We start from the raw sequence: 15,975 nt of genomic DNA, 5'->3' as shown, positions 1-15,975 counted from the left end.
CGCGTGTGTCGGTGTGCAACTTAAAATTCCATTGTGCTGCAATAGTCTGAATCATGTTACATAAGTGTTGGGTTCACAAAGCGATTCCTTGCAATGTGTGGTGCTACCAGACCAGTGCTGCTGCTGCTAGCTTAATCGCGGTTTGTGTTTGTGACTGATGCTGGTCAGAAAAACGTGTAACCCAACTCCTCACCCGGGTTTGTTAGAAGATGGAAACTGCCCCATCTACTTGTAGCTTAATTACTTAGCAGTTGACACCAACAGGTCGAATCCCTCTCGGTTTTGGATGAAAGGGGATTAAGCGTCGACCCAGTTTATTTCTGTGAAACCCAAATAACATAACATCCATTACACTTCAGGCTTAAACATGAAAGCAACCTAAAGATGAAACTCGAGTGTTCCTATCTTGCACTGCCACCTTACCTGTTATATATGCATCATTGTATTACTCTGTTTATATCTTCTGGTTTGATCTAGCTGCAGTTTGTATTGTACTAAATTAAACCCATATTTCTTAGCTCCATTAAATAAGCGCCTAATCAAGCTAAGCAGTGGGAGGGGGCTTGCACTTTTCTTGGTGCTATTTTTGATACTGCTATGGTGTCATGTTCATTTGGTTAATGTCACTGTTGATGAACTACAGTCCACCCGCAGTTTGAAATTCATTCAAATCCAGAATGCTGGTTTGCATGCTAGGGCAAATTGCTTTTGTCGCTGATCTTTAAAAATCAGGAAAACGATTGATAGTTTCAGTTGCCGAAAACATATCTGTGCCTATTGATATCAGTAGATGGAGAGTTTATTGCTTGCACGGATCATGTTATTGAAGCCCCTCGTTTGTGCACATGAGTTGTAATTCTTGACTAACATGATCTCTCGTTCCATAATCCACCTTAAGGAATTTTTTGCTGATTCCGCTATATGAGACCCACCTAACTACGACGCAGAGACGCCTATAATCAGCATATACCAGTGCCCTCCTGACCGTTCCCTAACAGCGGTTTAGTATTTAGGTAAACTTTTGCTCTTGATTGTTTGATTGAGGCATAAACCAAATCACGACAATGCCGCACCCGGCCTGTCTTTGCATGAACAACACAATAACAAAAGTGAATCATAGCTCAGTTAGTCGGGATTAGATATGTCAAATGCTAGTGTTAGTATAATAAGTCAAATGGATCATATGATCTGCAGACCTCATACACCCAAGAAAACCTGAAAAAAAATGAAGTTCAACCCCTCACTTTTCCTATATGCATTGGCCTGTACAGTTGGATTTGTTTCTGGTTTTAGTGTTTTCAGTCTATTTTTCTATTTCTGCTTTAACATAACGGAATAACTAATGGTGGCTGCCTAATGATGACAGACTAAGTTTCTGATTTATTTTGTTATAGAAGTGTAGATTCATTGGTAGCAATTGTTTTTAGTGTCTCATGTTGTTTGTAGTGTTTTGTCCAAAATGTTGAATGATACTGCTTGGAGATGCATATATTGTTTCACCTCTTCACATGCCAATGTATTTTCCATGTTGTGATGGAGGCCTTTTTTGCCTTGTCCACCCGAGAGGCCCTTGAGTTTGTCGGAATGTCGATTAACTTCCGTTCCGGCAAATTCGGGTACTCCATATGTCCTATTTTCAGCAAAGGTCATGCTGAAATTTTCCGTGAATTTTAGCATGACTTTGCTAAAAATAGGACATATGGGGTACTTGTGACTAATGCATGGGCCGGGGTATCTTAGTAGTTAATTAAGTAGGATCAAGTGCCCCGGCGTACTTGTGACTAATGCATGGCTTTTAGGGTGCCTCGGTGTCGATAAAAACCGAAATGATGAAAAGCTTAGGCTTTTAGGGTGCCTCGGCGTCGAAAAACCCTCAATGATAAAAGCTTAGCTTTTAGGATGCCTCGGTGTCGACAAACCCTAAATGATGAGACCATGATCTTGTTCCTTGACAATAACCAACTTTTTGACCAAACTTTATTCCTATTTAGAGAGAAACATGGCCAACAACGATGAGGCCGGGGGTTCGGGCGTCAAGCCATTCTGGAAGCTGTCCCAGGAGATGGAGGAACAACCTCACTTGTATGAGGACGCCGCCTTCCCCACCGATCCTGAGACCACTGATGGTACCGCCGAGGATGACCCCACTGATGCCACCACTGATGGTGCCGCCGAGGATGCCACCACTGATGATGGCGGCGCACGCACAGATGGCAGCCAACCGAAGAGGCAACGGAAGGACCGGCGCCCGACCGTGCTCCGCACCCTCAAGGAGGAAGTTACTGAAGTGGACTCCGACGGGAATCCAACGGCGCCCGAACGAATAGTCAAGGGGTACTCGCTTCAGCTCGGGTGCATTCTCCGGAGCACCGTCTCGATCAACACCGAGAACCTGAGGCATCCTGACCGAGGGAATTTGCGCAACCTCCTCTTCACGAAGCTGCACGAACGATACAAGTTCCCCGCTGAATTTGAAAACACAAGCCTCAAAGGGAATAAAGTGAACAATGCTGCCCTCACGAAGATGAGCAAGGCCCTGTCTACTTGGAAAAGCAATGTGAAGAGAATGATCGAGAAAGGTGAGAGTTATGAGAAGATCAAGGAGAAAAATCCTTCGATCACCGAAGATGACTACAATGACTTCAAGATCAATTGCTCGAGCACCGCAAACTCCGAATCAAGTAAGTGGGGGAAAGAAATGCGGGAGCTGAACTTAGGGGAACACACACTCGGTCCCGGCGGTTACAGAGTAGCGGAGCCTATATGGGACAAGGAGGAGGCGGACCGTGCCGAGCAAGGCCTACCGCCCCTCTTCGATAAATACGGTGACAAGCAGACCAGGAACTTTGTCAGGGCCCGGTACAAGAAGGACCCGAAAACAAAGGAGCTTACCACGGATCCGAAGACCAGGGCGCTTGAGCTTGTTCTGGTAAGGAATACACCCCCGCGTAATTAGCTCCATATGGTTGCATTCTAATTAATGAAGCCAAATTTCTAAATGGTTCACATTCCTTCCGCAGGCGACTGAAAGCAGTAGCGCGGGGTCGACTAAGAGCAACCCTTGGGACACCACTCTAAATAGGGCGTTGAATGTAATGAAGAACAAGGATAAGCTCAGTAAGTCGACGTCAGCTGGTCGTGTGGCCGGCAAAGGCTTGTCGACAAAATGGTCGTCATACTATAACACTGGTGGGCAAAAGGAGAAAAAGACCAGCTCGGAAAGCCAGGCGCGCGAGGTTCAAGAACTCAGGGCACAGGTGGCGCGGATTCCGGAGATTGTCCAAGAGCAAGTGCAACAACAACTCGGAGCGACGATCACCGCCATTGTGCCTACCTTGATCCAGGGGATTAGTGCGTGGATTGCGGGCGGCCAACAGGGGCCGCCCCCGATTCCTAGCTTCACGGCCAGCAACTCGCAGAACGCGATGGCGGGGCCATTGGTGTCTCCGGCGGAGGCGGCATTGGTGTCTCCGACACTGGCACGGGAGCTTAATGCACCCGGGTGTACGCCGGCCGGCACCTCTGCAGCAAGCGGCCCCTCCGTCAACTGCACGCCCACCGTTGGTGGTGCCTCGACATTAGCCGAGCTCGACGCCATCATCACGGTAACTAATTAAGCCTCTCTCGGCCGAGGACTTCATCTCCTTGCCTTTGACTGGTCATCCCTAACGCCCTACATGTTTTCGTAGGGCGCCGCCGACGTTCCGTGCACTCTCCTGCACTTCGTGAACAACGAGTTGGTCGATGTCGCCAAGGGAAAAATCGTTCAACCGGGCAACCCCTTGTTCCACGGTACCCAGATGCCACCCAACTTGTTTAGGGTTCAACTGGTTCGGGTGCTGCCAGGCTGCGACGAGTTGTTACCTCCGATTCGACCCATCGGGGCCGACGATGATGACGTGATGACCCTCAGCGCCTGCCTGAGCTGGCCCCTGCTTTAGCCGAAGAGCCAGATTCGTTTGGGGGCGGGGGACACCACCCCAAAGACAACACCGCCAGTCGTGCCGGCGCCAAGTCGGCCCCATGGCAAGACCGCCGCAACGGTGCCGGACATCCCTATGCCACTGGATCCAAACATGCATATGGCACAGGATCAGAACGACGACGACGATACATTTGCCAACGTCGATCAGTACTTTGCCGATCATGGGGACGGTGGCGACTTCATGGGGCCTCCTTCTCAAGAACCCAACCCAACAAAAGACGTGTGCGATCTAGCTGGTACCGCGGAGAAGCCAAGTTGCAACAGGCGTCGTCTGCAGTTCAGCTCTCAGGAGACGCCTCCAGCTGCCGACTTCACCGAGCCTCAGATAGGCGAGGTGTGAAATATGATTAGCCCCAACACACTCAAGAAGGCGGTCTGTGAGCAGAACTCGGTCCCATTACAGGAGAAGAAGAAGGCACGCAAAAGAAAGACTAACAAGGGTGCGGGCCAGCCGGCACCGAGTACGATCCGTGCTCAGGACGGGCCACCTTCAACTGCGGATATCTCGAGGAGGGTGCATGTGGCGGGTAGGCCGATACTACCGAGAAATATGCTCGATGCTGCAACCGGTGCTATGCGGAGTCTGCATGACAGTGTTCTTTCTTTGGAGAAGCGGCGTCTCGGAGAGAAGGATGTGGCATACCCGGTTTTCGCGGCCAAGGTGCCAGAGGGCAAGGGCTTTGTGGATAACTCCATCGGGGGTACGATCGTCCTGCGGTTTGATGACATCCACGCTATGTTGAACCTTCATCCGCTGACTACACCTTCGTTCGGCTATTTTCGCTGAGTATGGAGATGTGGATCATTCGCGACAAGACCCCGGACATCGTGATAGTCGACCCCTTCTACCTGCGTGCCAAGATCTTGGGCAGCGCTGGGGACCGGCAAGTCGCGAGTTCTTACCTCAAAGGCGTCATTCTGGCAAACCAAGATAAGGATAACTTCCTCGTGCCTTACTTTCCCGAGTAAGTCCTCCCCTCAACCGCCCCGTAACATATGAATTCTTAGATTTCGATCGTTTTTCTTTTAACATTCCGTGTTTTCTGTAGTGACACACATTGCACGCTCATCCTCCTAAGCCCCAAATATTCCATGGCCACGTATTTCGACCCGGACCGTCAGTCGAACGTAGACTACACAAATGTCAAGAAGGTTCTTGATGATGTTCTCCCCGGCTACGTCAAATCTGGAGGCACCTTCACCAGGCCTATTCGTAAGTACGGCAAGCACGTGTTCTCCCACAATACGACGTTCTGCTGCGTCAAGCAGCCGCCTGGCGGTCAGAAGGGTGCCTACTACGCCATCCATCACATGCGGGCGATCGTACGGGACCATCATCAACTACTGCTACCGAGTAGACTCAAAGATTGGGCCGCGAGCGTGTCGGCAATCCAGGACGCGGACATCAGACAAGAATTCTTTCGCATCCAGTCGGAGTTTGCGAAAATCATCCATCAAGATGTCCTTCGTACCTCGGGGCAGTTCTACCTCAGAAATCAACCGTCCAACAGTGACATCGACACAATCCTACAAATGCAGGCTGACAACGCCCGTTGTTTCATGACTCCCACGATAGACGGCGGCTTCATCCACGCTCCGGTCCCTTGAGTCGAGTCGAAAGCAGTGATGCTGTGTCTAGTTCTGAAACATCGATTGGCTCATGTTGTAATTAAACTTTAATGAACTTGTAGTATGTCTCTTTGGTTTCGAGAGTCCTTCAACTTAGATGTAATCGATGCTATTAATGTCTTGCTTTTCTCTTCCGATCGTTCTGTTGCATACTTATATATTGCTTATGTATTGTCTGTGAATTGGTACTAACGTTTCGTTTGGCTACTGCATAGCGATGCCGTGGTATGTCGTGTACAAGGGTAAGGTTCCCGGAGTCTACGACGACTGGGAGGAGTGTCGGAGACAGGTTCACCAATTTAGCGGTAACAGTTACAAAGGGTACGCCACTAGGGCCGAGGCCGAGTCTAGATACGCCCGCTATCTAGCGGGAGAGGGGAGGGAGCGTTGGAGGAACCGGATGAAGACGAGTTTCATCGTGATGATGCTCATCGTGATGACCGCAACTCTCTTCTATGTGATGGTAGTTTAGATGATCGATATCGACTTGTAATGTGAAGACAAACTCGCGGTCTCGAGACTTGTAATATAATGTTCTATCTTTGTTCGGTCTTTTCAATTCGGAGACTAATATGATGAATTGTATTCGGAGACTAAAATGATGAATTGTATTCAGAGACTAATCTTCTATTGTATTCGATGAATCTGTTGCTGATGTGTGCTGTCTATATTTTGTCCAATTATACATTTTGTAACCTGTGCAAAAAAAACAGAAAATTAAAAAAATTAAAAAAAAACTAATATTCATACTAATGGCGCATCACATCATAGTGCGCCATTAGTATGCCAAAGGATACTAATGGCGCATCACTAGACAGTGCGCCATTAGTATGCCGAAGTTACTAATGGCGCATCCTGTTGTTGTGCGCCATTAGTATGCCAAAGCACCTGGGTATACATGGCCCCCTGGGAGGCATACTAATGGCGCACTGTTGTATATACTAATGGCGCATCTGGGGTGCGCCATTAGTATACCAGATACTAATGGCGCACCAGTGGTGCGCCATTAGTAAAATATACTAATGGCGTGCTACTAATGGCGCACCACTAATGCGCCATTAATGGCCAAATTAGGTGCGCCATTAGTAGGCCTTTTCCTAGTAGTGCAAGCTCGACCTACTCCGGACCAACGTCGCCGCAAAGAAGAGAAACACCGACCTGGCTTTCCTGCTGGGCGGGACGGACATGCTCCAGAGCAACGACGAGGCGATCAAGGCGTGGTACTTGGCGGAGCGTGGCTGAAAGAACATGCGGTGCCCCATGTTTGGTTTTGGTAATTGATGACAATATCTATGGACTAATGGTTGCCTTGAGTTATATTTGAAGGATTTGTCCATAGGCATTTCTTGAAGTTCATGTGTTGGTTTCAAGGAGTTTATGTGGTGACCAAGGTGTTATTGAGGAATTATCCAAAGATTGGTCATGTGAGAGTTGAGCTTATTGCAAGCATGTCTTGGAGAAGAAGATTGTGTGATCATTCATGTATATCTTCAAGACATCATCCAAATGAAGAGAGTTGGTTGATCAAGACTAAGTCAAGAGTGAATCAACTTGATCAACTCACAAAGCGTAGAAGATGTACCGAGAGGGATCAAGCGATCCCATGGTGTGGTAAGCATTGTCAATTACGCTTTGTGTACTAACCCATGATCTTCGTGAGAGTTCTTTGTGGGGTTAGGTTGCGGTGTGCAAGTTCAAGTGAAGCATCATGAAGAGATCAAATGCTTGAAGCTTGCCGTCCATTGTGGTGACAATGGACTTGTGAAGATGTTGCGGTGTGCAAGTTCAAGTGAAGCATCATGAAGAGATCAAATGCTTGAAGCTTGCCGTCCATTGTGGTGACAATGGACTTGTGAAGATGTGTGGAAGAGTGGCTCACCCATAGTGGAGCATGGGGGAGCAATCAACTAGTCTTCATCGAGCCAACGCAACCAAGAAAGGTGGTCCAACTTGAGGGAGTCAAGATCGTCATCATCTAGCTCAAGTGGACCATGTGCAAGGCAAAGGTTTGCTCTTGATAGGTTTTCTATTTTACCGGTCTCATGATGGTAGTTGGGAGACCGGGTTATAGGATCAATTGCCGTACTATCAAGGGGGGCTCTCGATGAGTAGCTTGATCGTATCGTTCATAGAGAGCTCAAACCATTGCATCCTTGCATCATCTTTATTGGTTCTTGTTTGGTTCTTCTCTTTGTGAGGTTTGGAGCTTATGGTCATCTTGATGACAAGCTCGAGTTCATCGAAAACAGAGTTCACTCGCATCTTCTATGATGTTTTCGATGTTGGAGGTTATGCCGGTTCTTCTCGGTTGGAGGTTTCACTTCTCTATTTGTTGGCATACCTCCCCTGCCTCTTCTTACTATAACCAGTCGCTGTTTTGATGCTACTCGTCTTCCTCTATCCAACAAGCTTGAGTTTGCTCAATTCGGAGCTCATATGCAGAAGTTATGGCAGTTTTGGTTTCCTAGCGGTAGTACCGCGGGCCGGAGCGGTAGTACCGCTTGGGTGCTACAAGCGGTAGTACCTCTCTAGAGCGGTAGTACCGCTGGTAGCCCTCAGCCGTAGTACCGCTGCGGTCTCGTGCTAGTACCGCCTCGATTCGGGGTCTTTTTCGTGTCGGGTTTTACGGTACTAGCCGCGGCAGTGGGGGCCGTAGTACCGCTCATATGCGGTAGTACCGCCCTGACCACCGCGGTAGTACCGCTGGCCAAGCGGTAGTACCGCTCTCTGCGGGGCTGGTGTGGGGGGTAACGGTTGGTTTGTTCCCCCCACTATATAAGGAGGTCTTCTTCCCCAATGAACCTTATCCTTTTGAGCTCGTATTCTTCCCCCATTGTTGACCTTCTTCGATCTTGCTAACTCTCAATCCCTTCATGGATTCTTGCTAGTTTTTGAGGGAAAAGAGAGAGGAGATCTAGATCCACATTTCCACCAATCACTTTCTCCTCTTTGTGAGGGGAACCCCTTGGATCTAGATCTTGGAGTTCTTGGTGTTCTCCTTCTTGTTCTTCCTCTCTTTTTCTCCCTAGCATTAGTTGCTTCGGTGGGATTTGAGAGAGAAGGACTTGGGCACTCCGTGTGCCCTTGCCATTGCATTTGGTGCATCAGTTTGAGTTCTCCACGGTGATACGTGGAAGTTACAAGTTGAGAAGCTTATTACTCTTGGGTGCTTGGTGCTCTTGAGCTTGTTCCTCTTGGGTGCTTGGGTGCCCTAGACGGTTGGTGGTGTTCGGAGCTCAATCATTGTGGTGTAAAGCTCCGGGCAAGCGTCGGGGTCTCCAATTAGTTTGTGGAGATCGCCCCGAGCAATTTGACGGGTACCGGTGACCGCCCCCAAGGGTTGTCAAAGTGTACGGGTTCGGTGACCGCCCCCAAGGGTTGCCATTTGTACGGGTTCGGTGACCGCCCTCAAGGGTCCCTTAGTGGAATCACGGCATCTTGCATTGTGCGAGGGCGTGAGGAGATTACGGTGGCCCTAGTGGCTTCTTGGGGAGCATTGTGCCTCCACACCGCTCCAAACGGAGATTAGCATCCGCAAGGGTGTGAACTTCGGGATACATCGTCGTCTCCGCGTGCCTCGGTTATCTCTTACCCGAGCCCTTTACTTATGCACTTTACTTTGTGATAGCCATATTGTTTCTTGTCATATCTTGCTATCACCTAAGTAGGTTTTCTTGCTTAGCATAAGTTGTTGGTGCACATAGGTGAGCCTAGTTGTTGTAGGTTTTGTGCTTGACAAATTAACCGCTAGGTTTATTCCGCATTTGTTCAAGCCTAAACCGTAATCATTTTAAAGCGCCTATTCACCCCCCTCTAGGCGACATCCACGATCTTTCAGTGGCCTCGTCCTGAACCAGAAACCCGCGACGGCGTCGCCCACGCCGCCGCCGCCGCCAAGCCCGAGCGACGATGCCGCCGCGACTCCTTGCAGCACAGAAGCCACACCGACGCCGCCCAGCACAGAGACCCCGCCAAGCCCGCGCACGCCGACTTCGCCGACGCTGACCTCGCCATCTGATGCGCATGCACGTCCTCTCTTTTTGTGCGCCGAACTGTGGCCTGATCGCCGGATTTATGGCGTCTATTTTGTAAGCAGGAATGAGACTACGTTTGAATTGGCGCGGCTGAGGGGCGGCGCCTGGGGGCGTTGCTGGGAGCTATGTCACCCAAGTGACCGATCTAGCGCCGGTTCGTCCCCAGGCCGCTCTTTTTCGGCGCCCCGGGGGCTGAACGGCTGGAGATGCTCTTAGACTTGAGGTCCTGAGCCGGCTTTCCCCTCAGCTCCTCTGCCCGCGCCATGTCGTCGTCATCCCGCGTCGTGGAGATCGAGGTTGTGGTGGCCGACGGCGGCGCCAGGAAGGCGGCGGAGGGGGAGAAGCAGCCGGACCCCGTGGTGAACGTGTACTCGGCCGCGGCGTACGGGGATCTGGAGCGACTGCGGCGGTTCGTGGAGCTTGACGGCGGCGGCGCGTCGCTCGCCGTGCCCGACGGCAACGGCTATCACGCTCTCCAGTGGGCCGCGCTCAATAACTACCCCCACGTGGCGCTCTACATCATCGAGGTTCGCCTTATACTCCTCGCCGGTCTAGAATCGGGCGCTGCTTTGGACCACCTTCCTTGCTGATGGATTCGTGCGCGCGCGTGTGGTTGATTGTTCTTTTGCAGCATGGGGGGGACGTGAACGCAGAAGACAATTCGCAGCAGACAGCGCTGCACTGGGCGGCGGTGCGCGGGGCCACGGCCACGGCCGATGTTCTGCTGGAGAACGGCGCGAGGCTAGAGGCAGCCGATGTGAACGGCTACCGGGTATGCAATCGTTTTTCTTTTTGTTCTGAATTTGTATTACCTTTTTTCGATATTTTGCAGTGTTGTTGGATTTAGTGTCTGATATTTTGTTTCTGAGAAATGCGCGGCTCCCTTCAGATCATTCATAATTCAGACACTAAATAGAGTATGATTTAGTGCCTGATTGGTCAGGAGCTTAAAACCGATAGCTTTGTGCAAAAGGCTGTAGGTTGGTTTTCGAGAGATGTGTTTGCCCATAGAAAACTGCAGAATGCATGCTGGTTATTGTTTGATCAGACAGTTCAGCTGTATGATTTGTGGTGTTCGAACTTTTAAGCAGATAATAATATATATCTTGAGCTTATCTCTGTTTAGCAAGTAATTATATTACATTGGTTATATGATGGGATCAGCCATTGGTGAATTCATTATGTCACTGTAATTTGGATAAATATGTTACTCGTTGACCTGAGCTAACGTTATTGCTCGCAGAGCTACTATGGGAATTTGCTATGAAAACAGAATTTTGCTCCTGGATAATCGACCAGCGTACTTATAAAAAGAGTAAAAACTTCTTGGGATTTTTTTCGAGGCTTGATAGGGTATTTTTGTTAGCAGCATGCAGCTTTCGGCTTAGTTTCACATTAGTAAATAGATCATAAGTTTGGCGTTAGTCATCCTAAGTCCATTCACTGTAGGTTTGAATTTTGGTAGCGTGAGTAGATCTTGTGTTTTACAATTCTTCCTTTGGAACATTATGTTAGGCAGTCCATGTTGCAGTTCAGTATGGCCAAACAACATTCTTGCATCACATCGTCTCAAAGTATGGTGCGGACTTTGAAGCTTTGGACAATGACGGGAGGAGCTCTTTGCACTGGTACATGAATATGAAGAATACTTCTTACCTTCTAAATGCATGTTTGCCTGGCTTCACATAACATTGCCACCAGCAACATAAATGCATATTGTATGATTTGTGATACTTCAAGATTTGTTGCCTACCTTGTACCAAGTAACATAGCCACCAGGAATACCTGATACAGTGCTACTGAAAAATAGTTTGTTGCATTGAGGTCTGAGCAACCCGTGCGTTGCAACGGGAGAGAAAATAACACACGCTCTTAACCCACTAACCATGACTCAAGACCCTAATAGGTCCACGCCCTTTATTTTCACATGGCATCGCATTTGTGTTGCTGACGGTGGCCTCAGTGCTCACACAATGAAAACACGTTTGGATGTGGTCAGTCCTAATGCGTCTCTCTCTCTCTCTCGGATCGCCGCCGGTACAAAAGAAAAACAGACCATGCACTATAGATTAAGTTTGCGCCAAAAATAATATTTTAGAATTATTTGACAACTAAAAATAATATCATATTTAGACCCTACACATTTTTCTAATCAGATTTCATATATAACATGTTAAAATTGGAGTTACGGTTTAAAAGATATGGATAATTTTGTTTTAGATAAGCTGCGGATTGATTAACTGAACTGTCAGGGGGTTTTCTGTTAAAACGGAAAAAACGATCGTCTGACTTAAATATGGATGGTGGGTTGATTACCTGAACGTCAGGGGTTTTTCTGAGAAAATGCAAAAAACGGGTTCGGCTGTGACTTAAACATGTAGTGCGGGTTAATTTACAGAAAACAGAGAGGTATTTTTGTAAAATGGCACGACGGTGAACGGACAGAAGCACTCCGTGCTTTATTAGTAGGTATAGAGGTATAGATATAGATATAGATATGCAATGTTCAGGATATTGGTAACTGATAGCTGCCCGGTTAGGTGCTGAGTAGGGATATTGTTAAGAAAGCTTAATATTTGATGTTACCAATATCAGTTACCATTTATCATCCTGAAGAATCAGTTAATTTATCATCCTGAAGAATCAGTTAACTTATCATCTACTCGACTTCTGTCTCTAAGACACGAATAGAATGGATCCTTGATCCGTATCTTGATATTTGGCTTTTTTGTGCAATATGAAACTGCATCTTCTCTAACAAATTGTCATATTCAGGGCTGCCTACAAGGGGAATGCAGATACAATTAGGTTACTACTGTTTATGGATGCTAATCAAGTAAGGCAGGACAAAAATGGTACCCTTCACTTGGCAGTATTTATCTTTTCTGTGCTGTTTAGTTACTCTTCGTGCCCCCACTTTTTTCCCCGCATACACAAATCTTGCGCTAAGAACAATTGCTGCTTTTTGAATGTTGAGCTGTCTTGTACTAGGAGTAAACTGTACTTGCCAGGTTCTCTGCTCATCACACTATCTTAAGGCATATTTTGTGTGTGTGCCTTTTTAAGTTTTTAGCTAATGAAATCACAAAATATGGGGGTGGGGGGTATCAATTATTTTCCTTTGAAAATTGTGGATGGTTGAAAATGTACTATTTTCTCTAATTAGAGCATCTCCAATAGATGGTCCAAATTTTGACGGTCCAAAACCGGAGATGTAAAATTTGGACCGCCAAAAAGTGCGTTTTGGAGCTCCGAAAAAAGGCCAACTCCAACAGATGGTCCAAATTCATGGTCCAAAACCGGCCAGCAGCCGCGCGGCTGCTGTTCAGCCGCTGTCCAGCCACTGTACAGCCGCACATATTGCATAAAACATGTTTTAAAACAACATAAAAAAATTCATGTCCACAATATCAAATTATTACATAGTTCTTCAGATCCAGGAGATGAAATGCAACACAAATACAACATAGTTTTGCACAATACAACATAGTTTTGAAAAAACAAATAATGAATCTATGCGGATCTTTCGCCATGCCATTTCCAATGCTCTTCCATCAAATCTTTCTGGAGTTGGTCATGCACATCGGTGTCTCTAATCTCGCTGTATGAAACGTCTGATGCGCTCCTCTTTGCGCATGGGGTTAACACGAATGCCCATCAACTGATAGAAGTTGTAATCTAAATTTTTTCCACGCTCGTTCAAAATGATCATGCTATGCATGATCAGGCAAGCGGTCATGATGTACCAAAGGATCTTTTGATCCCAAAATCTAGATGGTCCTCGCACAATAGCAAATTGGGATTGCAAAATCCCAAATGCCCTCTCAACATCTTTTCTAGCTGCCGCTTGTGCATTATGAAAGACAAGTTCTTTCTTACCTTCAGGTTTTGCAACCGGCTTGACGAATGTACTCCACCTTGGGTAGATCCCATCTGCAAGATAGTACCCATAGTTGTAGGTGCGGCCATTTGCTTCGAAGGTCACCGGTGGTGCTTCTCCATTTGCTAAGTTGGCAAAGAGAGGTGACCGGTCGAGCACGTTGATGTCGTTGCAAGAACCGGGCATACCAAAATATGGATGCCAAATCCATGTTTCATGATCAGCAACTGCCTCAAGAATGATAGTGGCATCCGGCGGAGGCCTACCGCGGCAGCCGGACTGCCGGAGGCGCCGAAGCCCGCGCCGGCTGCCTCCCGATTCGGCGGCGTCGGGGCGGCTGCGAGCCGACTACCGGCGAGGGAGGCGACGGGGGTGACGGCGAGGGAGGAGACGGGGGCGACGGCGGTGGAGGGCGACGGCGAGGGAGGAGACGGGGGCGACGGCGGTGGAGGGCGACGGCGGCGGAGGGCGGCTGCGGGGATGTGGGGTGGTGGCGGCGCCGACGGCGAGGTTTTGGGCGGTCGCGGCGGCGGATTTCGGCCCGCTGGTCTTCAGGCGGGCGGACGGGCGCGGGCGGGAAAGGAAAGGAAGTGGCGGTTGGGCGTTCGCGGGCGGCGGCTGGTTTTGGACCAGATGCACCTCGTGATGTAAATTTGCACTGCGAGGTGTTGTATTTTACATCACGAGGAGGCCGCGGTCCAATTTTTTTTTTCATATGGACCGTCTGTTGGAGCAGCGTTTTTTGCCCCAGACGGTCCAAAAGTTAGGTACTTTTACATTTGGACCATCTATTGGAGATGCTCTTAGGTTACCATAGAATATTGACAATAGATGTCTACCCAGGGTGGTATCAGCATGTATGAGGAGCCATGTGATAAAGAAATTGGAGATAGGGCACATGTTACAGAGCTAGCAGGTTTTAATAAAGACAGATCTTACAAGGTGGAGGTGAGCCTTTTGATAGGAAAGCACATGCCACTGGAAGCTCCTACCTGGCTTGTGTTCTGATGCATTCTGTCTCCTCCCTATATCCGATTATTTTCTGTTTCACACTTTATACCACACTTCCATTCTCTCCCTTTGCTCTCCCTTATCTATTTGTCTTACTAGTCCATTCAGATTGCTTCGTAGCCGGCGCCATGAGTACACAGCCTTGTCGCCCTTCGTGAGATCACATTTGGCTTCACCTCACATGGATTGTTGAAGTGTATATGTGGATTGCCTAGCCCATTCCATCAGTTGGGACTTTTGGTTGCGTTGGCTAATGCATGAAGCTTAACATGGTATTAGAGCCTAGGTTTAGGTCTCTGGACGCCGCTACTCGTCCTTATGATCCAATATATTTTATGTTCCTCTCTTGATTGATCTGTTCCTCTGGGTTGATCTCGTCTTCCGCCGTCGTTCCCATCTGGTTGGCCGCTGCTGCTCCACGATATCACCACCCCCTGTGATCCGCCCGGCCCGTGAAAGCCGCGTGGGCGCGTTGACTGCTCCGCTCGCGTGATCCACGCAAGTTGCATGGGCGCTTGCCGTGTGGGCACCTGCCGCCCAGCTGCTCTGTCTGTGAAGCTGGTGATGCCCGTAAAGTGCGCCCATGACATGTGCCTGCCTAGCCGTTCTTTGCTGCCGTGCCGGTCCGTCTGTTTGATTGCTGCTGTCCGATGATGTTCGCCGGGCGTCCCTGCTAGTAGCATGGGTGTACCTGCTGCTACGTGGTGCTGCTAGCTGCTTCCTGCTGCTACGTGGTGCTCCTGTCACCCGCCGTTCCATGGTCTACTGTACCGTTCTGCTGCTGTCTTGATCTCATCTAAAGAAAAGCAGATATGATGTTCTCGTCGGATATGCATCTCCCTCGCTGCCCGCTGACTCTTGACGACATTGGATCCCTTCTCGCACATCCACCATTCATGGGTGTTGTGTGCTCTTCTTTGCTGTTCCTCGTCGGCATCTTTCCTAATTGGTTTTGGCCCTTGCCATCACGATTTTCTTTCGCTGCTATCGCATCATAGTCTAGTATGTGCTTTTTAGTTTTCTATATTTTCCGCTGCGTCCACCAAGTCCGTTGCTCTTTCGTGTTTCTGATGTCATGCCAGTCCACCATGCCTTTGTCCGTCAGACTTTTTCTGGTCATTGTCCTTTGATTTTCGTGGCCTCACTCTGCATTGTTGATGACCATTCGCTTGCCGCCAAGGTTCTTTCGCCGCCGGTTTTCTTGGGCTATGATTTTCTGCGCAATGCTTCATTCTCTTGATGTGCCATCTTCTTTTGACAACCCGTCTTCTCTTGTATCTTCTATTGATGCTCCATCTTCTTCGTTACCCCCTTCAGCTTGACTCGACAGGTTTTGAAGACTCTTCATGCTACGACGATACTCTCAAAACGCGAATTTGGATTATCATTTTTTTCTAGTATTACACTTCTTCAAATGCAATGCATACGCTTTGCAT

At 48.5% G+C, this 15,975-nt stretch overlaps 1 protein-coding gene across 1 annotated transcript in view; it reads left to right on the top strand.

Moving 5' to 3' along the window:
- Nucleotides 1-9,817: 9,817 nt before the first annotated feature.
- The window catches only part of LOC123097296 (probable protein S-acyltransferase 23), a 13,548-nt gene continuing 7,390 nt past the window's right edge, over nucleotides 9,818-15,975 (top strand). Inside the window, exons 1-4 of the mRNA XM_044518998.1 lie at nucleotides 9,818-10,175; nucleotides 10,280-10,420; nucleotides 11,164-11,276; nucleotides 12,424-12,503. Coding sequence (XP_044374933.1) covers nucleotides 9,912-10,175; nucleotides 10,280-10,420; nucleotides 11,164-11,276; nucleotides 12,424-12,503 — 598 coding nt within the window. The 5' untranslated portion in view covers nucleotides 9,818-9,911. The remainder of the gene's footprint in view (nucleotides 10,176-10,279; nucleotides 10,421-11,163; nucleotides 11,277-12,423; nucleotides 12,504-15,975) is intronic.

Source organism: Triticum aestivum, chromosome 4D (genome assembly GCF_018294505.1).
Source record: "Triticum aestivum cultivar Chinese Spring chromosome 4D, IWGSC CS RefSeq v2.1, whole genome shotgun sequence".
NCBI classification, from domain to species: domain Eukaryota; kingdom Viridiplantae; phylum Streptophyta; class Magnoliopsida; order Poales; family Poaceae; genus Triticum; species Triticum aestivum.
The sequence above is the reverse complement of the archived record's forward strand: the minus strand, read 5'-3'. Positions and strand labels throughout refer to the sequence as shown.